The sequence below is a fragment of the Saccopteryx leptura genome, chromosome 2 (assembly GCF_036850995.1).
Source record: "Saccopteryx leptura isolate mSacLep1 chromosome 2, mSacLep1_pri_phased_curated, whole genome shotgun sequence".
In the NCBI taxonomy this organism is placed as follows: domain Eukaryota; kingdom Metazoa; phylum Chordata; class Mammalia; order Chiroptera; family Emballonuridae; genus Saccopteryx; species Saccopteryx leptura.
Genome location: NC_089504.1, coordinates 328,862,306 through 328,886,938, shown reverse-complemented (window position 1 = coordinate 328,886,938; position 24,633 = coordinate 328,862,306). Strand labels below are relative to the sequence as shown.

General features: G+C 40.1%; 1 protein-coding gene across 1 annotated transcript in view; it reads left to right on the top strand.

The window, feature by feature from the left end:
* The first annotated feature begins 3,953 nt into the window (after nt 1-3,953).
* The window catches only part of LOC136392267 (uncharacterized), a 44,709-nt gene continuing 24,029 nt past the window's right edge, over nt 3,954-24,633 (top strand). The window contains exons 1-5 of the mRNA XM_066364337.1: nt 3,954-4,021; nt 9,224-9,295; nt 12,665-12,736; nt 22,884-22,955; nt 23,756-23,830. Coding sequence (XP_066220434.1) covers nt 23,805-23,830 — 26 coding nt within the window. The 5' untranslated portion in view covers nt 3,954-4,021; nt 9,224-9,295; nt 12,665-12,736; nt 22,884-22,955; nt 23,756-23,804. The remainder of the gene's footprint in view (nt 4,022-9,223; nt 9,296-12,664; nt 12,737-22,883; nt 22,956-23,755; nt 23,831-24,633) is intronic.

Sequence of the window (24,633 nt, the reverse complement as noted above, 5' to 3'; positions counted from 1 at the left end):
GCTCTGCAGACAGAGTCCTCTGAGGAGGAAGAAGAGGAGCCTATAGAAGTGCCTCCAAAGAAGGGCTCAACTACACCCCACGTGCACTTTGCCAGTGCAGAGCTTTCTGCAGGTAATGAAGAGGGTCCTGCTCAGCCTCCAGAGATCCCTGAGGCAACGCTTCTTCATCCAGAGCCTGCTCAGGCTCAGCAGCCAACCCCGCCTGAAATCGGGGTTGAGTCTGTGGACCTGGGGCTCACCATCACCCCACGTCCAATGGAGGAGGCTGTACAACCTACCACCCTGCAGCAGACTACAGCTCCTCCAGAACACCCTGCGGTGACACCTCCCCATCCAGGTCCTGCTCAGGCTCAGCAGCCAACCCCGCCTGAAATCGGGGTTGAGTCTGTGGACCTGGGGCTCACCATCACCCCACGTCCAATGGAGGAGGCTGAACAACCTACCACCCTGCAGCACACTACAGCTCCTCCAGAACACCCTGCGGTGACACTTTTACATCTGGATTCTGTTCAGAGTCGGCAGCCAACCTTGCCTGGGGTCATGGAAGGTACCATATCTCTGAAACCAGAACCATCTGAACTAGTTCCGATTCAAGAGAAAGCCACCAGGAGCGTGTGTCAGCTCTGCTCCTGCAGAAATGATACGCTGTCCTGTGTGGCTCACAGCTCAAAGCAGAGGCTCCGCAGCGTGCCTGTGCTGCAGCCCGGCATCGACAAGGACACCTTCACCACCTTGTAAGACTCCCCTGTCCTCGTTTGTTCTCTGCATCCTGCCACACAAGGCAGCCTTTTACTGAGGTTGTCCTGAGCTTCCCACATCTTCCCCAGCTCAGCTTGACTGATGTGGTTTTCCTTTTGTTTGTCAACTATCTCTTATCTTCATTACCCTTCTTACTATTATTTCCCGTTTACTAGTATTTTACTTGTAATTGCCCATATTATCTTTCCTTATTCATCTTTTTAGCCCATCACTTCATTCCTTAACCTCCACTCTCCCACTTTTGATCCATTCCTTTTACAATGTGGCCCCTCCCCATCTCACTGGTGGTGATACAACATAGTGGTTAAGAGTAGAGATTCTAGAGTCAGAGTGACTGGGTTTGAACCCAAGGATGTCATTCATTAGTATTGACTTTTTTTTTTTTGGTGACAGAGATAGAGAATCAGAGAGAGGGACAGATAGGAACAGACAGACAAGAAGGAGAGAGATGAGAAACATCAGTTCCTCATTGCAGCTCCTTAGTTGTTCATTGGTTGCTTTCTCATATGTGCCTTGATGGGGCCAGCAGCAGAGTGAGTGACCCCTTGCTCAATCCAGCAACCTTTTGGCTCAAACCAGTGACCCTGCACTCAAGCCTACAGCCCTGCACTCAAGCTGGTGAGACTGCGCTCAAGCCAGATGAACCTGTGCTCAACCCAGCGACCTCAGAGTTTTGAACCTGGGTCCTCTGCATCCCAGTCTGATGCTTTTTCACTGTACCACCGCCTGGGCAGGCCCATATTCATCAACTGTAACAAAGATTATGATAGTTATCATCTCATAGGATTGTTGTGATATTTGGTTGAGTTAATATAAACTTAGATCAGTGCCTAACATACGTATGTGTTAGCTATTATCATTATTCAATCCTCAGTTATGTCGAAACTTATCTTTGTCTCTGGCTTTCTAGATAAAATACTCATTTTGTGCCCAATCTAGGGCCACATACTGTGTGAGCCACAGAAGTATGTCATTGTGGATCGTGACATACGATGAGAAGAAGATAATGTGCATAAAACAGGAGGTGATATATGATTAAGTTCTAAAAGAGATTCAGACCAGAGGTGTGACAGTTCACCACAGTCTGTAGGTGCTCGGGTGTGGAAGTCAGGGAAACCTGCAAGGATAACCTAGAACTTCAGCAGGGGCTTAAACGCTGGATATGATTTGTTAGAGAAAAAGTATTGAGTAGTGTCCAGGCAAAGGCAGGGCTGCGGGAGTGATCAGGAATTAATAGGCCAGTCTCGCTGTAAAGCATTGGCTTAGGAAGCAGTGAAAAATAGGACTACGCAAAACCCTGGCTGTCAGCTGTAGGGGTTTGAAAGTCACACTGAGACAGGGAGAGCCACTGAAAGATTTCAAATGAGAGAGACAGAAGATTAAAATAAAGATTATTTTAGATTTCATATATAGAGCAATGTAAAGAGGAATGCTTGACTCAGGGAGATAAAATGCTCTGGCAAAATTTAGGTGTGAAATGAGAAGGTGCTGAAAATGAGTGGTTGTGACAGGTGTAGGAAGAAAATCCTGGGAACTCTATATGGAAGAACAGACAAGATTTAGTAACTGCCTAGAGTTGGGAGATGGGAGGTGAGGAAAGAGAAAAGTCAAACATGATCCTGTCAAGATTTTGTCCTGGATACAAGGAGAATGGTAGTGGTGTAGCAGGTGAACATACAGCAATTGGGAATGAGAGCCAGGCTGAGGGAGATGAGTTCAGTTTGGGTATTTTATTGCTCAGTGTAAAGCAACCAGAGGCTCCTGGGTGAATGGAAATGTCCATTAGGCAGAGGGGTAAACAGGTATCTGTTTGACTTTTTGTGACCTTCCTGAAAAATCTGTATGTAAACTGAATAGGTGAGTTGTTGCTGATGAGAGAGGACAAAGCTAGAGGTAAAGATTCAGAGCCATCCACAGACTTAGTGGTTGAAATGAACCTCAGGAACTGATCAGTTTCCAGTCAACATCTGTAATTCATGAATACGTTCTTACTACTTTTTGTTTTTTATTTTTCTGAAGTGAGAAACAGGGAGGCAGAGAGACAGACTCCAGCATGCGCCAGACCAGGGGGCAATGCTCTGCCCATCTGGGACATTGCTCTGTTGCAACTGGAGCTATTCTAGTACCTGAGGTGGAGGCCATGGAGCCGTTCTCAGTGCCTGGGCCAATTTTGCTCCAATGGAGCCTTTGCTGCAGGAGGGGAAGAGAGAGATAGAGAGGAAGGAGAGGGGGAAGGGTAGAGAAGCAGATGGTCATTTCCGTGTGCCCTGGCCGGGAATCAAACCTGGACTTTCACATGCCGGGCCAACGCTCTACCACTGAGCCAACTGGCCAGGGCTTTGATTTTTTTTTTTAACATCACCAAAGTATATTGGATAAAGTGTGAAAATCCCACCTAACTCTTTCTATGTATTTCTTTTGAACTTATTTATTAATTTTAGATAGGAAGAAAGAGAGGAGTCAGAAACATCAATCTGTTCCTGTATGTGCCCTGATTGGGGATTGAACCTGCAACCTTTGCAAATTGGGACGATGCTCTAACCAACTGAGCTATCTGGCCAGGCCTCCACCTAACCCTTTCTGTCACTCTTGTTACCATTTTGTTGTATGTGTACCCTTCCAATCTCTCTCTCTTTCTCTCTCTGTCTCTCTCTCTCCTTTGAACTCTTCCCCATAATGAGGTGGTATTTACCCCTTGTTTGGTGATTTCTGCTTTTCCTATCAAATATGTCTATGAGATCTTTCCATATTAGTCCTTTTCACTTCTCTTTGCCCTTATTCTTCTAACACCTGGAGAGATTTTTACAGAGGGCTTGAGCCAAAGCTTTGATGAGGCCTGGCATAAGGTTTCTTTATATTTAGTTGCTGATGTGATATCTTTTCCCATTGATTTGTAGAAGGAGTCATTTTAGATACAAGTAATTGGTGGGGGGGAGCACTCAGAGTAATTAACTGGCAGCACCTGTCTCAGGTAAGAAGGTCAGGTCTGAGGTGGTGCCTCATTGTTTGTGCCAGCGACCCCACATCAGGTCTTTATTAATTATGCAACCCGGGAAGCTGATGGCTGTGGAATGAGAAAGCTGGTGTGTTCTGCATTTGAGTATTCCCCACAAGGTCGCCATGGTTGCTTCACTTACTCTGTTCATTCTTTCCCTGCCTGTTCAAGGACACTGACTGTGTTTTTCCACAGAGATTTGCGGGGAAATGCCATCGCGTCCCTGAGTGAAAATTCCTGGGAGCCCTTTCACCACATTGAAAAACTGTGAGTATATACCTCCAAAAATGAATACAAAGAACCAACTGCATTGTAAGATCCTTCTTGGTCCAGTATTTTGAGGTCAATAGCTCTGAAAAAAGGTGTTTCCTTGTCTGCATCCCAAATTAACCTCTGTTGATTAAATCTGGTGTTTATTTAAAAAGTTAAATTTGGCAGGCCCTCTTTACAATGAATCCCTTTAAACTGATTTTCTATTATCACAAGTAATACACGATTACGTTTTCAATATATGACAATGAAATAACAGGTATCATGAGAACTCGGATGTGCCCTCGTCCCCCACCCTTAGGGTAACCGCTACTCTGAGTTTACTGTATCCTTCTAGACCTTTTCCCACACACTTGCCTAATTACATATTTACAGAGAGCAAAATAGGGATGTCACATGATTTTCATATCACATGTTTTTTTACACCAATGGTAATGTCCTATGACTTGCTTTTTTCACCTAACGATGTATCTTAGGTTTGTTGCCCTCTTGGTGCATAGAGGGTTTCCCCATTCACTTAAACTCCTGCTTAATATTTCAGAGCATGGGTGTATCACAGTTTAATAACCCTACTGACGGATGTTTAGATTATGTCCAATTTTCTCATTACATGTATTGCTGCAACAAACATTCTTGTACATGCATCTTTGTGAACATGGGCAGGTATTTATGTCGCATAAATATTTAGAAATGGAATTGTTGAGGTGCAGACTATATCGACATAGCATTTTAATTGCCCTCAAAGAACTTGTGCCAGCTTACACTGCGATCTGTGGGCCACGACAGCATTCATTTCCCTCTACCGTCCACCACTGGATAGTCTCCACTTTTTGGCTGATCTAATGGGTGAATAAAAAGGGGTGCCATATAAATTTGAATTTCTCTGTTTACTTGTGAACTTAAATATCTGCTTATATTTATTGAACATTAGTATCTCTTCTCTAAATTTATCCTGTCCTTTTTTGCCCATTTTTCTATTATTTATTTGTTTTTTATTGATCTGTAGCAAAGTTAGTTTAGACACATAAATGATTTTGGAAAAAAAATATTTACATTCAAAGTAACTAAGTGGCATATTAGTTCTTCTTGAATAAATAAGTCAAAATGACTTCTGAATTAATAATAAAAGACATAATAGTCATAGTAATCTAAAAGTAGGGTTTAGGACCATTGTAAAATATTCCTCTCTTAGTTTATCTTATTTGTAAGGAAAAAATACAAGAACCAAGCTGTTTTATTTTTTATATAGGAATTTCTTTAAAACTCTATATAGTTTATATTTCTTATAATAGTATCAGACTTGGAGATTTTATTTCCAAAATTTGTAAGAAAAATGAAAGTCATTTGGCTGAGAGTCACGAGGAGGAGAAAAAACTTTGGATTGTATACTACATACCTTTGGAATTTTGAGCCACGAGTATATTGAGTTTTATTCAGCAATATCTGCCCTAAAGAGAAAGTCCACAAATGGGAATGACACGCACACTTTTGCATGTATTCAAGAAAGTGCAGTTTTCTAGGGAAAGGGCCCATAGGCTATATGAAATTCTTATAGGGCTCTTGTTTCAAAAATTAAGAGTCACAGATGTAAGGGAGAAGAAAGACACATCTTTTCCTTTAAGGCTGTACTTACCCTCATGAGTACTAATAAATGGATGATTTGTTTTAAATAAAAGTACTATACCTAAAAATTAACACTGGCTACTCTCTGAAGTCACTGGACAAATATTTATGAAGCATCTTCTATGTGCAAGAAATGTTTCTATGTGTCAGGGTCATAGGCCCAAGAGCAAAATAGACAAAATACCCAAGCTCTCAAGGGGTTTATAAGGATATACTATAAAAATGAATAGATAAATATAATAAATAGATAGACATAATTTCAAATATTGGTAAGGTCTTTGGAGAGTAAGATAGCTGGGGAAGGAATGTGAATCAATTCCAGAAAATGCTTGCATCCTATGTATAGTTAAGTCCTCAAAAATCGCCCCCCAAACCCTGAGCCTCTCAATTCTCTGGAAGTTACAGAGGAGGTGCTAAGGAGAATTGTATAAGTGATTTAGAATTAATGACAAATATGTGAAGTTCAGAAGCTTGCCTTAGTGAAAAGAAGCCTGACCAGAAGTCAGACGTGGACAATTCTTAAAAGTTAATTTATGGCAGGCTTTGATGTTTTTCTGGTGTGAGAAAATTTTTAGATGTGGCTTTAACTCTGATTCCCTATAGTTTTTAAAATTTTTGCTTTAGTCAAAATGAATATGTGGAGTTCTACAGATCAGAGTGTTTTGTTACAGTTGGTTGCTTATTTGAAGCTCTTCTTTTTAGGTAATTTTTTGGTGACTGACTCATACTCAATCTAAACATTTTTTCCAGGTTTAATTTACTGTTCTTATTTTAAAAATGTGTTTTGGCCTGGCTGGGTATCTCAACTCAGTAGGACATCATCCCCATATTTCAAGGTTGTGGGTTTTATCCCTGGTCAGGGCACTACAAGAATAAGAATCAGCCAATGAATGCACAAATAAATGAAACAACAAATTGATCTCTCTCTCTCTCTCTCACTGTTTTTCTCCCTAATTCTCTCTCTCAAAGCAATACAAAAGTATTCTTAATTCTTACTATGCTGTCATCCAAATAGCTTCACAAAAAGAAACCCATTAATTCAAAATCCATACATACCCTTGAGTTACCCTTTAGTTGATACTCAAACTCTTTCACCAAACAGACTATGGGCTTTTGCCAATCAGAATGGACTACTTTATAATAGCTGAGGATTTGACCCATTTCTCTGTCCATACTGGATTCCTGTCAGGGTTTTATATCATATATATATATATATATATATATATATATATATATATATATATATATATATATATATAGTGTGTGTGTGTGTGTGTGTGACAGGGTTAGAGAGGGACAGATAGGGACAGACAGACAGGAAGGGAGAGAGATGAGAAGCATCAATTCTTTGTTGCCTCATCTTAGTTGTTCATTGACTATTTTCTCATATGTGCCTTGACTGGGTGGCTACAGCAGAGCAAGTGACTTCTTGCTGAAGTCAGTGACCTTGGGCTCAAGCCAGCAACCATGGGGTCATGTCTGTAATTTCACGCTCAAGCTGGCAACCTCGGGGTTTCAAATCCTAGTCCTCCACATCTCAGTCTGATGCTATGTCCACTGTGCCACCGCCTTGTCAGGCAGGGATTATATTTGTAAAATGATAATTGTATATACAACTTTACTTTTGTCTTGATTTCTTCATACACCATTATTTATTTACTATGATCTTTTTGTATATAATCTATATGATACACATATACCTTTGTTAAGTGATAGGGGGAAGTATAGGTTTTTCCAAGTATTTATACTCAAAAAGGATTACTATAGGCCCTGGCTGGTTGGCTCAGTGGTAGAGCACCGGCCTGGCGTGCAGGAGTCCTGGGTTTGATTCCCAGCCAGGGCACACAGGAGAAGTGCCCATCTGCTTCTCCACCCCTCCCCCTCTTCTTCCTCTCTGTCTCTCTCTTCCCCTCCCGCAGCTGAGGCTCCATTGGAGCAAAGTTGGCCCGGACGCTGAGAATGGCTCTGTGGCCTCTGTCGCAGGCGCTAGAATGTCTCTTGTTGCCATTTTTCATCCTAAGTCTTTGAAATTTCCATTTGTTTGCTAAATTTTTTTATCATAAAGACTTGATCTGTATTTAGAGTATATAAATTTACAGTTGAAAAAGTAGCATCACATACCCAGTTGTTGCTACCATATTTAAACAGGAGTCAGAGGAAGGGCTGTGATTGGAGAGGACCGTCCTGTGGGCTCTGGGATACTGCAGTGTTCTTTCTTTCTTCCTTCCTTCCCTTCCTTTCTTTCCTCTTTCTTTCTTTCTTTCTTTCTTTCTTTCTTTCTTTCTTTCTTTCTTTCTTTTTTTTTCTGAAATTGGAAACAGGGAGGCAGACAGCCTCCCACATGCGCCCGACTGGGATCCACCCAGCATGCCCACCAGGGGTGATGCTCTGCCCATCTGGGGTGTTGCTCTGTCGCAACCAGAGCCATTCTAGCGCCTGCGACAGAGGCCATGGAGCCATCCCCCATGCCCGGGCTAACTTTGCTTCAATGAAGCCTTGGCTGTGGGAGGGGAAGAAAGAGACAGAGAGGAAGGAGAGAGGGAGGGGTGGAGAAGCAGATGGGCGCTTCTCCTGTGTGCCCTGGTCGGGAATCAAACCCAGGACTCCTGCGTGCCAGGACGACACTCTACCACTGAGCCAACTGGCCAGGGCCTGCAGTGTTCTTTCTTGACATGAATGGTGTCACATGGCTGTTTGTATTTATATTGTGTGTGCTTTATGCACATTTTAGTTTTCAAAAAAATGTTTTATATTTTTATTTTTTAATTTCCTTCTTTTCCAAGTGAGAGGAAGAGAGGTAGAGAGACAGACTCCTGCAGAACCTGACTGGGATCCACCTGGAAACCCCTGTCTAGGGCCAATGCTCTGCCCATCTGGAGCCATGCTCACAATCAAACTGTTTTTCACATCCTCAGTGCCGGGACCTGGTACACTCAAACCAATCGAGCCATGGCTGCTGGAGAGGAAGAGAGAGAGAGAGAGAAGAGGGAGAGAGAGAGAGAAAGAGGGGTTGAGGAGGAATGGAGAAGCAGATGGTCATTTCTCCTGTGTGCCCTGACTGGGAAACAAACCTGGGACATCCACTCGCCAGGCCGAGGCTCTACTACTGAACCAACTTGCCAGGGCCTAATAGAATTTTTTTTTAATAAGGGAACTCCTAAAATGGCTTCACTTGCAGCCCTAATGTGTTCTGTATGGGACTTCCATAATAAGTTTTGGGAAAAGAGAGGAGCAAATGGTAGTTCTGCCAGTGTTGGTACCAGCCAAAATTGGGTTCTAACAGACTTTGTTATCTAGAGAGTAGGCATTAAATAAATGACTTGTGTGAAGTGTGTGTGTGTGTGTGTGTGTGTGTGTGTGTGTGTGTGTGATGGAGAGAGATGGACATAAAGGAGGACATGGGAAGGAAAGTTTGAATAAAAACAGAACAAAGATCCTCATCATTAAATTAAATACAAATTAAATTAGGGTATTTCTATGGCACCATTACTCAGGTTTCCCCATGGATATTTCTATGTAGTTAATGGTTATAGTTATTTTTCATTATGATCCAGAAATAACCTTTTCCTTTTTCAGCATTCTCAGTGGAAATGAAATAACTGAATTAAGAGAAAATTCATTTAAAGGACTGCTATCTCTCAAATATTTGTAAGTTTATTATATTTATTTTTCTATAATTTTTTAGCTATAAAATATATAAAATAAATAAGGGGTGTAACTGATTTAATCTCTTTAATTTCTCTCAGGAATAGAATTCTGAAATTTTCTAAGTTATGTAGACCTACTGCCTATCTCCAGCATTTAATATTTTTTATGTACTTTCAAATTTTTAATCATATAGATAGAAAACATCTTTAGTTATAGAGGAAAAATGGTAAGAGGTCTGAGTAATTATAGGCACCTATAGGAACCTTTTTATATGTGTTCATATACCATCTGCTTATATTCATATTTAGTTTAGAGCCCATGGAACAAATCGGGTCTATTGTCTATTATTTTACAGCCCTTAAGTTAAGAATAATTTTCACACTTTGAAAGGTCAGCAAAAGAAAGAAGAAAAGGAATAAACAAAGAAGAATATGAGACAAACTGTTGGTGGCCTGCAAAGCCTAAAATATTTACTCTTTGGCTTTCACAGTGAAGGTTTTAAAATACTGATTTAGTAAAATGGGAGGAATTCAAGTTAACCCCAAATTGTCACTATAAGACAAGAAAAGATACAACACTTACATTAACTTGAATGCCATTAAACCAGAATTTTTTGATAATTTAATTTACAAGAGAATAATATTTACATATTGAATGTTTAAGCAGATGAATTATGTAGAGTCTGGTAAAGAACATGATAAGTTACCAAGAGGACAAACTGGTGTTAAGGATTTCAGTGCAGGAATTGTTATAGCAGTATGAAAAATAAATGTTTAAAATGATGGTTAAGTAATATAATGAGAATTTTTTACACTAAGTGAGCCTATCAGAAATGCTTCTAACTTCACTTATTACAAAATAAAAATCTCTCTAGCCTCCTGTCTTAAGAAGTGCTTGCCTAGCAATTCTATCTATGTAGAGATAAAGAAATGCTTTTTGCTATAAAAACTTTTTTTTTTTTTTTTCACTTTTCTGAAGCTGGAAACGGGGAGAGACAGTCAGACAGACTCCCGCATGCGCCCGACCGGGATCCACCCGGCACGCCCACCATGGGGGGACGCTCTGCCCATCAGGGGGCGATGCTCTGCCCATCCTGGGCGTCGCCATATTGCGACCAGAGCCACTCTAGCGCCTGGGGCAGAGGCCACAGAGCCATCCCCAGCACCCGGGCCATCTTTGCTCCACTGGAGCCTTGGCTGCGGGAGGGGAAGAGAGAGACAGAGAGGAAAGTGCGGCGGAGGGGTGGAGAAGCAAATGGGCGCCTCTCCTGTGTGCCCTGGCCGGGAATCGAACCCGGGTCCTCCGCACGCTAGGCCGACGCTCTACCGCTGAGCCAAACGGCCAGGGCGCTATAAAAACTTAATGCTTATCCTTTGTCCATGGCATCCAGAGCTATGTATGTCACTACTTCTTATTAAACTAATTAATGATGCTCTTTAGCAAATATTCTTTTTGCAAATGGAGAAGGCTAAAGGGAAGTGGGTATAAAGAGCCTCCCATGACACTGAAAATAGTCCTTTGAATTATCAAACATTCCCAGCCTCAAGGGGCAACCACTTTCATATTGGTCAGCTAGGGTATCGCTGTCCTCTGGTTCCAAGCCTTATAAATTGAATGAAGAGAAACAATTGAGGTAACTAACAGCTAAATAGTTTAGGTCATTCATTACATCTACTGTGAAATACATGGTAAGCTAATTATTTCACGCTAGCATAAGTATTTTCTTTCATTAAAAAATGCCAATCTGTAAACAAGCAGAATAAAAATATGCCAAGCACTGTACCTAGTGCTGTCAGCACAAAGGTAAGACAGGGTTCCTACCCTTCTAGGAAGTCATGATCTCACATGAAAGTCTACGCATAAGCTCAGACCATAATGCATAAGAGCTCAATGAAGAAGGAAGGCTGCAGAGGCACACAGGAGGGGGCCGTGAAGGATTAAAACTGCATTTTTTAAAAAACAGTTTCCTCCCTCTACTTCCCAGTTATTGTACAAAATTTGAGTTTGCATATGTTCTTGAGTCAATTTTAAACATCATAGACAATGCAGATGAGCAAGACCTAGTTCATACTTTCAAAGAGTTCATGCTCAGAGGAAATAGGATACATAAATAAATGTGTTAAAAAGAAGAAATGCATATGGGCCATGACAGGCATAGATTGGTTTTGGAACACAGCAGAGGAAAATGAGACTTCCGGTTGGAGCAGTGAAGATGTTACTAGAGCAATGCCGCTTTGAAAACGGCTTTGAAGGGTCCTTGGGGATCATCAGACGGACATCTTGGGTAGAATGAGTTTGCAACAGGAGCATGGAGAAAGACAAAACAAGGAAAAATACTGCGAGTACCTGTAGAGTACAAGTAGGCAGAGTAGGAGATGAGAGCCAGATCTTCTGGGGTTTGGAGGCCAAGGCAAGGATAACACGCCAAGCTACCATGTTATCACACCCGCTCTCTAGCACAAACCAGCCTACAACAGAATCACTTGGAATGAAAACTCAAGCTCCACCGCCACAGTTACTGATTCAGTCTGTCCAGAGTAGGGCTGAGAATTTGTATTTTCAATAAGTTCCCAAGTGCTGCTGGCTGGCACTTGAGAATCACTCTGGAGAGTTGATCTGGTGACTGTGCAGGATGGATTAGAAAGGGAGAGACTAGAGATGGAAACGCCAGTCAGAAGACAGTTACACCGTCCAGATGAGAAGGGAGGGACTAAGCTGGAACCGATGGACAAGAGTGGGTGTTTTCAAATAAAAATCCAGCACCGTGTGGTTTTTCGTTGTCCCAGAACTGCACAACTGAAGCAACTAAATTTATGAATTAGTAAAGCAGTGTAAAAAATTGAATTTCGATTAATATAGAAAGAATCATTCTGAATTAGTTCAAAGTTCTGATTCAATTAGAAGAGTAAATTCCTTCCAATTATGTGAGACTTGGCATTTTTTATTTCTTCTGGTATTGAACTGACCTAGAAAAACAACTAAACTAAGAAGGTGTGTGTAAATGTGAGACCAGTTCTTTTCATGTTAGAAATATTTAATTATATATGAAAATAAAAACTTGGAGCTCATAATCTAAACTTGATGAGACCACAAAAGGTCATCCAGTTAATTTTTTTGCTCTTAGAAAAGATCACCTTCACAATCTAGCAAGATCTATAGTTGTATATATTATTTAAGATGATCATGAAGGTGAGACACTTATGAGAGGTGAGGGCAGGGTTAGGGGCTGTGGAAGGCTCAGATCACAATTCTGTTCAGAGTTTAGACTACAGCTAAGTATTCAGTATTATCATTTTCACCTTTGCCAGTTATTTCTACTAATAGGTATCTAGTAGCTAATTGAGGCAATATCTCTTTTACTTTTTCTAGAGATTTATCACGCAATAAGATCCAGTTTATTGAAAGAAATACATTTGAATCCCTTCCTTTTCTGGAGCATTTGTAAGTTATAAATATATCTTCATTATGTTTAGAATTTTCATAAAACTTAATTGTAAACCTCTTTGTTACAGTAATTAAAGTAAGCTTAAAATTTTGTTAGAAAGATATTAAAGTTATGTAGCAAATTCTTTTTTTATGTAGCAAAAATTAATGTCAGAATTATCTCACAGATCAGAATGAACCATTCTACAGCAGTGGTTCTGCACCAGGGTGATTTTGCGCCCAGGTGACAAGATCCAAACACATTTTTAGCTGTCAGAACAGAAGGTACGCTACTGGCACCTAGTGGGCAGAGGCCAGAGTTGCTGTTCGACATCCTACAATGCACAAGACAGTCCCCTTATCAAAGAATTATCTAGTCCAAAAATGTCAATAGTGTTGGAGTTCTGTAACCCTTTCTAGAAAAATAAAGATCACTTGACACAAATATTTGAGCACTTACTGTTTTGTATCTAATACACCACATGCATAAACATGAAAGCATGAATCATAAGCAAACACTTTCCACAGTGAGATTTATTTACAGTATGGAGGGGTATTCAGGTTGTTTTATCATAGGTGAATTAGAATCCCTGCCAAAGGATATAACGGTCCTAAAGAATATCCTTGTTCTTTTTTGTCTTTTTTATAGAAATCTGAGCTACAATTCATTAGAAAAACTGAGCTTAGGAACATTTGAGGCCTGGCATGGAATGCAGTTTTTATACAAAATTTAAGTGAAATTAAAGATGAATACATGTAAAAAGCTATGTGTAAAAACATCATACAGTGATTGGTTAGCTAAGTATAAGCCCAGTTTGAACTCTGAAAAGGGTGGCTTAAGACTCATTCATTTTTCAAAAACACTGCGGTACAGAGAGGCCGAGAGACTTGTCTGACTCAGAGGTGGCATGCTCTGCTTTCCCCAGTGCTGGCCCTCAGTGTGGGCAGTAGAAAGTACCTGGCAAATTACATTCAAGGTAGCAATGTTGCAGGAATTCCAGCGGTGCTGCTGCTCCGCTATGTGAATGGTCCTTGAAATTCCACGTGTGTATTTCACTTTGATTCCCGCTCATGTGCAAGTTTTCTGACTGCTCATCTGTATGCAGCATAGAACTGAAAGAATTAGGTTTGGCTTGAAGCAAAATGTCCAGGTATTTGTCAGCCATGTGTCTCTTTTAAAGGGAAAAGTGGAATAAATTCTGAAAAACCCACCACAGGGCACTTCTCTTCTCGATCACCCAGAACACTGTTTTTCAGAAAGTATATGCCTCTGAAGTGAATTAATTACCTTTGGGCAATGGAACCTTTGAGGCATGAGAAAATACACTGTTTGTGTGAAAAATATATTCATAAAGAAAATACATAGCTATAACCTGATTCCAATATTTTTCCTGACTACTCAGTAAGGATTGTGGGTTTTATTCCCTCAGCTGAAAAATTCTGTGATTTCTCTGTGACCCCAGCATATCATACTGGGTGTGTTCAGTGGCCTGAAAAGGATTTTAGACTCAGGTTGAAGTACAGCAAAGACTGTCTGATTGTCTTGTGGTTCAGAAATCCAGTTTCACACAATTCGTTTTGGGTTAGATGCAGGTGTTTAGGGCGTGTCTGCAGCTGGACTGACAGCTCCTGCAGATGCCCATCTGTAGCGGCCTCCCCTCTTCTCTCATTCATTTGCTGATGCCTGACTTGGGACAGAACACTGAGGGCCAGTTTCCCTTTCAGCAATGCAGCAGAGAGCATGCTCATTAGGTCCCACCACCAGGAGGTTTGGTAGCGTCAGTACAATGTGTTAAACTCACCACCTTCACTAAGCATTGCGGGACACCAAGAGTCCCTTTTAAGAGTCTGTGTTTCACTATAGTTATGAAGGCAACACAGGAAAAAAACTGTGGAAACACAGTTGACAAATATTAATGAAGTCATTCAAAAACATTTACTGGGAGCCATGTTCATGGTGTGTCAGCTCTATTCTAAGTGCTGGAGGTACGAGAAGAATTCGACAGGGACTTTATCCCCAAGAAACTTTTATACTGGCTGGAGGAAGATGGATGTGATGGGAAAGCATACGAGAGCTATGCCAGCATCTCTACAGAAGGGTATCAAGATAGTGGGGAGACAATGTAGAAAATGGTGATAGGTTAGAAAAGATTCGTGCCTTAGCTGGGTGGTTCAGTGGATAGAGCGTCATCCTGACATACCAGGTCATGGATTTGATCCCCAGTCAGGGCACATACAAGAAGCAATCACTGAGAGCATAAATAAGTGGAACAGTCAATGCTTCTCTCTCCCTTCATCTCCCTCGTTTCCCCCATCCTCTCTCTCTTGCTCTCAAATCAATGGAAAAAGAAAAAGGACTCATAATAGGGGTGGCACTGAGTTGTTAATTTTGAGTTTCTGGGTTCATCTAAAATGACAGAAAATGTAATGAAAGAATCAGAGCTAGCTGGTGTTAGAAATAAATTTATACCCTACCACATGACTTGAATAGAGCTGTATTTCTAAAACGATTTCACAATTACTTTCAGAACATCGTCACAATACTGTAAGTGTGTGTTGGGCACAGGGCTCCTTTGTTTTGGGCCAAATCTTCCAAACGGACAAAGCTAATTTGCTTCAGGAAGCACTGGGTCTTAAGACAGTTCTATTTTTAATTTTTTGAGGAAACTTCATACTGTTTTGCACACAGACTGCATCAATCCTCATTCCCATAATAGCGCACAAGGGTTCCTTTTGTCCCTCTCCTTGCCAGCACTTGTTTGTTGATTTATTGATGGTAGCGTTCTGACAGAGATGTGGTAGTATTTCATTGTGGTTTTAATTTGCATTTCTCAGATGATTACTGACTATGGACATCTTTTCATAGGCCTATTGGCCACCTGTATGTCCTCTTTAGAGAAGTGTCTATTCAGGTCCTTTGGTTATTTATTAATTGAATTGTTTGGATTTTTTTTTTGGTGCTCAGTTGTGTAATTTCTTTCTACATTTTATCAGATGTATATTGGCAAATATGTTCTCCTGTCGAGGGGGTGGACTTTTCATTTTGTTGATGGATTTCTTTGCTTTGCAAAATCTTCTTAATTTGATGTAGTCCAATACTCATTTTTCTTTTGTTTCCCTTGTCAGAGGCAATATAGCAGAAAAAAAATATTGCTGAGAAATGTCTGAGATTTTACTGCCGATGTTTTTTTCTAAGATTTTTATGCTTTTGAATCTTACTTTTAAGTGTTTAATCCATTTTGAGTTTATTATTGTGTATGCGTAAAATTTAGTTTCATATTTTTGCACATATCTGTCCAATTTTCTCAATGCCCTTTATTGAATAGACTCTCTTTACCCCATTGTATGTTTTTGCCTCCTTTGTCAAATATTAATTGATCATGAAGGCATGGGTCTATTTCTGATCTCTCTATTCTGTTCCATTGATGTATATGCTTTTTGTTTTGTCTTGTTTTGCTTGCCAGTAACCTGCTGTTTGGAGTTCTATGGCCTTGCAGTAGAGTTTGGAGAACAGTAGCACGATTCCTTTAACATTGTAGAACAGTATCTTTTAAACTTTGACTCTGAGATAGCCTGTCAGAATAATAAAAATCTCTGCCATGTTTTATTCTTATTAAGGTAAGCCCATAAATATAAAAAGAAATGAACGAGGAATCAGCACACTGTTTATCTGTAAAATGAGGGAACTGATGCGAAGTGGAAATGATACATAGTGCAAACACGCAATCACTCATATTGTGGTTTGTGGAAAAACAGTTGCTGTAAAGTCCCTCAAATTTGAGCTGTTGAGTCAGCTCTCCCTCCTTCTCTCCTTTGCCCAGGCTCAACCCTGGTGAAGAGAGGACGGCACTAAAGGCCAGAGGAGGAAATAGGATTCTTGAGAGTGGCTCCATATTTTGATTCCACTAGGGATAAATGCATGGATATTAATCTTCAATATTCTGTGTTCTGGATGTAGACCTCTATCAAATATATAATTTGCAAATTATTTTCTCTTATTCTGTGAGTTGCCTTTTTATTTTCTTGATAGTGTCCTTTGAGGCACAAAAGTGCTATATTTATTATAAAATTTATCTATTTTTCCTTGTTTTTTTGTGTGTGTGGTTTTAGTATCCCCTCTAGGACACTGTTGGCCTAATATAAGGTCATAGAGATTTACTCCTTGTTTTCTTCTAATGAATGGTTCTATAGCTTTAGCTCCTACATTTAGGTATTTGATTCATTTTGAGTTGATTCTTATAAATAGTGTGAAGTGTAGGCTGAATCCAACTGGATTATTTTGCATGTGGATGTACAGTTGTCCCAGCACCATTTGAAGAGCCTATTCTTTCCATATTGGAGTGCTTTGGCAACCTAGTTAAAAAAATCAATAAAAAGTACATGTGAGCGCTGATTTCTGGACTGTCAATTCTGTTCCATCAATTTAGATGTCAGTACTAGAGCCTTCTGCAGGTAACATACTGTGATTGCCATAGCTTTGAATTGAGTTTTGAAACCTGCACGTGTGAGGCCTCCCACGTTGTTCCTCTTTATCAAGAGCGTTTTGGCTATTCTCGGTCCCTTGAATTGTTATACAATTTTAGAAGAGTTTTTCAGTTTCTGGGAAGAAATCAGTTGGGAATTGGATTAGGATTACATTGAAACCATAGATCAATTTGGGGAGTAGGGCCATTTTAACAATATCATTTCCTGATCTATGAACACAGCTTGTCTTTTCATTGATTTACATCTTCTTTAACTTCTTTGACCAGTGTTTTGTAGTTTTTAGTGTATGAATCATGTACTTCTTTGGCTAAATTTTTTTGCTGTTTCATTCTTTTTGATGCTTTTATACATGGAATTGTTATCTTCCTTTCATTTCTTGATTACTCATTTCTAGTGTGTAGAAATACAGTACAGCTAAGTTTTGCATATTGATCTTGTATCCTGCACCCTTGCTGAACTCACTTATTAACACTAATAGTTCTATTCTAGATTCCAGGAATATGTCTCATGGTCTTCCAGTTTCCCGGGCATGTGCTGAAGCTCTTCAGAGTCTCTATGCACATCATTTCTCAGCTTTTTCTTTTAAGCTTTTTTGTTAAGTCATTTTGTGCTCCAACTGTTATCTGTTGTCTCACCACCTGTTGTGTTAAAATATGTACTGTGATAATTTTCTTTTTGTTTTTTTTTTGGTTTATTTCTTTTTGTGACAAGAACAGAGAGAGTCAGAGAATAAGACAGACAGAATGGAAGAGAGAGAGAGACGAGAAGCATCAACTCTTCGTTGTGGCACCCTAATTGTTCAATAGATTGCTTTCTCATATGTGCCTTGACCAGGGGGCTACAGCAGACTGAGTGACCCTGTGCTCTAGCCAGCAACCCCAGGCCCAAGCTGGTGAGCCTTGCCCAAACCAGATGAGCTTGCGCTCAGGGTGGTTACCTTGGAGTTTTGAACCTGGGTTCCCTGCATCCCAGTCTGATGCTCTGTCCACTGTGCCACCATCCAGCCAGGCCTGTGATTGTTTTTTAAAAAATTCCCCCTGAGGAGGGAGGCTTTTGGTGCTAAGCCGCTTTCAGGCAGGTCAGAGACAAACCTTCCATGTGAGGTCTTCCAGGGAACCACCCAGTGGAGGGATTCAAATACTTTAACAACCAGTTCTCTGCCCTAATGACCGTTTTAAATATAAAAGAATGATATACTAAAAGGTAGTTTATTATTTCATGCATTTAATACTTAAGTAAAAGCAATAAGAGATGAACAAACAACTAGATTATGCTATAAGAAAGTTTTAAAATATTAATGAAAAAATTTTAACTAATACCTGACAAAAACCAATAAAACTGTTATGAAGTTATTTCCAATGACAGCTTATCACCCCCTGGCCGTCTGGCATTTTCTCTTTACATTATATGTTTACTGAAGGAACAAATGCAAGGGGATTAAAATGTATTTTATCTAAGGTATAATGAGTTTTATGAATGAATAAACAAATATAAGCATAGTTCTGTCAATTTTTTTTACCTATTGACTAAATGAACATTATTACAGGTGCTTAGAATTTTCTGTTGCTAGTTAAAATGGCCCTATTACCCAAAGCAATATATAAATTTAATGAAATGCTCATCAAAAGTCCAATGGCATTTTTTATACAAATGGGAAAAGAAATCACCAGGTTTGTATGGAACCATAAAAAACCCTGAATAGCCAAAGCAATCCTGAGAAAAAGGAGTGAAACCAGAGGTATTTCAGTACCTGACTTCAAATTATACTACAGAGCCACGATAATCAAAATAGCATTAAATTAGCTGAAAAATAGACACACAGACTAATGAAACAGAATCAAGAGCCCAGAAATAAAATCACATACATAGGGCAAATCATCTTTGACAAAGGAGCCAAAAACATACAATGGAGAAAAGAAAGCCTCTTCAATAAATGGTTCTGGGAAAACTGTAAAGCTACATGCAAAAGAATGAAACTTGACTACATTTTGTCCCCCTGCACAAAAGTTATTTAAAATGGATCAAAGACCTAAATATAAAATCTGAAACAATAGGTAGTAAACTCATGGACCTTGGCTATAGAGAAAAACCCCTTTTTTTTTTGTATTTTTCCAAATTGAAGCGGGGAGAGGCAGACAGATTTCCGCATGTGCCTGACCAGGATCTACCCGGCAAGCCCACCAGGGGGCGATGCTCAGGCCATCTGGGGCATTGCTCCCCTGCAACCAGAGCCATTCTAGCACCTGAGGTGGAGGCCACGGAGCCATCCTAGGTGCCCAGGCCAACTTTTTGCTCCAATGGTGTCTTGGCTGCAGGAAGGGAAGAGAGAGAGAGAGAGAGAAAGGAGAAGGGGAAGGGTGGAGAAGCAGATGGGTGCTTCTCCTGTGTGCCCTGGCTGGGAATTGAACCTGGGGCTTCCACACACCAGTCTGATGCTCTACCACTGAGCCAACTGGCCACAGCAAAGAATTTAGCCCCAAAGGCAAGGGAAGTAAAGACAAAAATAAATGAATGGAACTATATCAAACTAAAAAGCTTCTGCATAGCAAAAGAAACTAACAACAGAACAAATAGGCAGCCAGCTAAAAAGGAGATTATACTTGCAACCAACAGCTCTGATAGGGGTTAATATAAAAAATATACAAAGAACTTAAAGCTCAGCAATAAACAAGAACACAATCCAATTAAAAAATGGGGACAGACACTCCTCCCAAGAGGACACACAAATGGCCAACAGATATATGAAAAGATGCTTATCTTCACTAGCTATTCAAGAAATACAAATCAAAACTACAATGAGATACCACCTCATGCCTGTTAGATTGGCTATTATCAACAAGACAGGTAATAACAAGTGTTGGAGAGGCTTGTGAATGAGAAAAAGGAACTCTCATTCACTGTTGTTGGAAATGCAAATTAGTACAACTGTTATGGAAGAAAGTATGGTGGTCCCTCAAAAAATTAAGAATAGAACTACCATATGAGCCAGCAATCCCTCTACTGGGTATATACCCCCCAAACTCAAAAACATCGTTATGTAAAGACACATGCGCCCCCATGTTCATGTTGCTCTAGTCTGTTTATGTAATGTACCTCACTCCTTGCACAGGGACCATAGTGGCAGAGACCTGTCGTGTAGATTGTGAAGCGAGCAACTCTAAAGGGATGGAATGTTGGGCAAGCAAGTGTGTTAGGCTTGCTCACTTGTAGTTTGCCTGATTGGTGCATGATCTTGGGGCAGCACCATGCGTGTATAGTCTGTAAGGCTGCAGGTGCTTGCCTTCAGGACTGCAGAGTGTACATTGCAAATTGCATTTCACTTTTTGGTATTGTTTGCCAGAGAAGGTTTTCTCCTCCAGCCTGTTTGCTCATCAGCCCTGAGAGAGAAAAACAGTTTACCCTGCCTGCTCGCTAGTCTGCATTGTAAGACTAATAAATGGAATGGCTCACCATTTTCCAGCTTCATAGTTTCTCTACCATCTCCCCGAATCCAATGTGAACTTGCATGGCCACGGCCACCAGCCTTACAGGGGGACATGGGGGAGGGTGTTGGGGGAAGGGTATAAAGAGGGACAAATATAAGGTGACAAATGATGATTTGACTTTGGGCTATAGGTATACAACATAATCGACTGTTCAAATGATGTTTACCTGAAATCTATGTACTCTTGTTGGTCAATGTCTCCCTGTTAAATTTAATTTAAAAAAAGAAAGAAAAAGAATATGCTATTGTGCAGATGAATGTAAAAAAGAGGAAGGAATGTAAATCTGTGATGTCCACATTGGGCAGTTGCCCAGGCGCCCACCTTAAAACCCTGATTACAAGTATCATTTTAACTATCAGTTCACTGAACTCAACAAAATTTAGCTATTGGTTTTGCTGAACTGTTGCAAAACAGCTGATTGCCACCACTGGAACCACTGGACAGGTGAAAGGACAGTTCTTTGGGGATGAGAGTTTTGTTCTATTCTGCTCCCTCTGGCATTGGGGATTGTGAACTAATTTTCAAGGTTACCCCTGAGATGCAGAGCAAAGGTCTAGAATGTGCTAAAACAACACACAACACTGTTCTTGCAGAAATGAATCATTTTTCTTGGATAAATGTTTTCTAGATTTCTGCAAGCCTGTTGGTTGCCAGAGTTTGAAAAAATTCTGACAACTTTTGCCAGTTTTTGGTTGTTTTTTAGGGATGAGTTTTCAGGTGTCCTTACTTCACCCTTTTCACTGATTTGCAGGGTTCCAAATCCCTAAAGTTTCAATGACTATAAGCTAGTTAACCATTTAGTCATGGGAGATAATTTGGGAACAGGAATGAAAAGAGAAAATATAATTCTCATAGAGACTCTCCCAAACAGTACATGAAATTTGAAAGGTATTTCTCTATTTAGTGGTCTCAGAATTAAAGTTAAAGTAACAGCTATTTCAAACCCTTTTTATTAATACGGGTTCAACACAGGCTTTGGAGTCAGAACTGATTTCAAATTCCAGCTCTGGTTCTTTCTAACTTGATGACCTAGGACAAGTTACGTAACCTCTCTGTTCCTGAGTTTCCTCATTTGTAAAATGGGATAATAATAATATCTATCAATAAGGTTATTGTGAGGATTAAATGTGAAATGTTCATCACAGATGACAGCAGCCTAATAGATATTAGCTGTGATAATCACCTCTATAATATGCTGCAAAAGTACACTCATGATTCTTGAATCGAGTTAACCGAAAGACAGGTATCTTTTTCTTTCTTCCTGTTTTTCCTGTTTTGCTTTGTTTTAAAGAACTGAGAAGAAAATTTATTCCAGCATTTGGAATAAAAATTTGTGTCAAAATTTTTATTTCATTGAATGTAAACAAAATGTTATTTATATATAAAACAAACATGTCTTACCTAGTAAATGTCAGGCAGTACCAGTCAGAGAAATTGACAAGTAAACAGGTGATTACATACAATCTAACAAAACCTGTGCTGCAAGAAGACACATGCGCCTATGTGATGGGAGTGGGGCTTTCAGCAGCTCCTTTTCTATTTATCCCTTCCTTGGTTCCAAAAGCACGGAATTAGTCCGTTTTTGTTTTTAACTGGGTGATTTAAACTGTGGAATTCTTTATATTTCTAGAGATGAAAGAAAAGTACTTTGAATTACAGAGGACACTATATAAATTAAAGTATTTCCTGTAGAGAAAGAGCTTCCTAATAGAATAGTCACGTCTAGGTTTTTTATTGATAGAAAGATTGATTGATTGATTTTAGAGAGGAGGGACAGAGAGAGAGAGAGAGAGAGAGAGAGAAAGAGAAAGAGGGAGAAGCAGGAAGCATCAACTCACATATGTGCTTTGACCAGGCAAGCCCACAGTTTCAACCCGGTGACCTCAGCGTTCCGGGTCAGTGCTTTATCCACTGTGGCACCACAGGTCGGGCCTAGGTGTTTTAATCTGAAAAGTTCTTGAGCATATATTTTTCCTTTGCTATTCACTTTTTTTTTAAACTTTCTGTTCTTCACTTTATCATTTAGAGACCTGCGTCATTCCTCCAAAAAGAATGTTTTAGAAATTCTTAGGGTGATCTATAGGTAAAGACAGAATATAATATTTTAAACTTAAAGTTTTGTACTAACAAAATGAATATAAATTTTCATGGCAGTTATTGAAATGCAGATAATTTACTTCCATTGCATTTTTCAGAATTCTCGATCAAAATCCTCTAAACACAATTGAAGATCCAAATCTTTTGAAGTTGCCAGCATTAAAATACTTGTAAGTATTGCAACATCTCATGCCTCATGAGATGGTTTCTGCTCTTTCTTTCATCAAAGATTAAGTATTCTGCATTTTGACTAAAAAGTTAAAATTTAAATTTTAACTGGGTTATTACTGAAAAAGTTATTGGTACAGAAAAATGATTGAGAAAGGGTGTACATGGAAAAGCCAGCCAGCAGAGGGAGGGAGCGTGCTGAAGAACACACTCAGAGCTGGGACATGTAGGTGCAGGTGGACAGGACAGCCAGCAGAGGGAGGGAGTGTGCTGAAGAACACACTCAGAGCTGGGACATGTAGGTGCAGGTGGACAGGACAGCCAGCAGAGGGAGGGAGCAGTGCTGAAGAACACACTCAGAGCTGGGACATGTAGGTGCACGTGGACAGGACAGTAAGCAGAGGGAGGGAGTGTGCTGAAGAACACACTCAGAGCTGGGACATGTAGGTGCACGTGGAAACACCATTGATGTCAGAAAAGCGAAAGGAGTAAATTGTACATTATGCATTGTTTTAAAGAGTAATCCAATGGTGGATACAATTGAAAGTGAGAAGTGGGATAATGATAAAATAAGAAATATAGAAAAAAATTGTACTGTTCACCAAGGTCATTAATTTGATGATGCAAATAAATTTACATTTCTTCAAGGCAAGCTCTATGAAATTACCATCTCTGGCAAGTAAACGCTTGAGCTGGTTGACAGAGAAGCTAGACTGAAGTAAATCACATGTTAAGTGTCTTTTTAAGTGTAGAATTTTTTCCTTTGGGTTCATATCATGCATCTTTGCGCTTTCTCCTTCAGAGACCTGGGAACAACAGAGGTGTCACTTAAGACAGTTGAGACTGTCATCATGAAGACCCATGAATTGGAAAAACTGTAAGTTGACAGCACCAAAATCAAACTGTTTATCACATGGAAAAGTATTTTCATGTCTCCTTGCCCTCCCCAATCCCAGTGCATCCACTGATCTGTTTTCCGTTGATGTAGATCAGTTTGCATTTTCTAGATTTTTGTAATATTCCTTAAATTTGTTTTGTTTTGGTCCAGGATCCAATCAAATGTCAAGCATCACATGTCATGTTTTCTTTATTCCAAAACATTTTCTGGCCCTGGCCGGTTGGCTCAGTGGTAGAGCGTCAGCCTGGCGTGCAGAAGTCACGGGTTCGATTCCCGGCCAGGGCACACAGGAGAAGTGCCCATCTGCTTCTCCACCCCTCCCCCTCTCCTTCCTCTCTGTCTCTCTCTTCCCCTCCTGCAGCCAAGGCTCCATTGGAGCAAAGTTGGCCCAGGTGCTGAGGATGGCTCCATGGCCACTGCCTCAGGCGCTCAAGTGGCTCTGGTTGCAACAGAGCGACACCCCAGATGGGCAGAGCATCGCCCCCTGGTGGGCGTGCCGGGTGGATCCTGGTCAGGTGCATGCAGGAGTCTGACTGCCTCCCCGTTTCCAGCTTCAGAAAAAATAAAAATAAAAAATAAAACATTTTCTTACATATATATTAATATATATTTATTTATTTTAAGAAATTTATTTACTTATTTCCTACATATACATATACATATGTATATATTTTTGTGTTTTATGACACTGGCATTGTTGATGTGTATAAGACCATTGTCTGTAAATTGTCCCACAGTCTGGATTTGTATGTTTGATCATGAATAGGTTCAAAGTAAACATT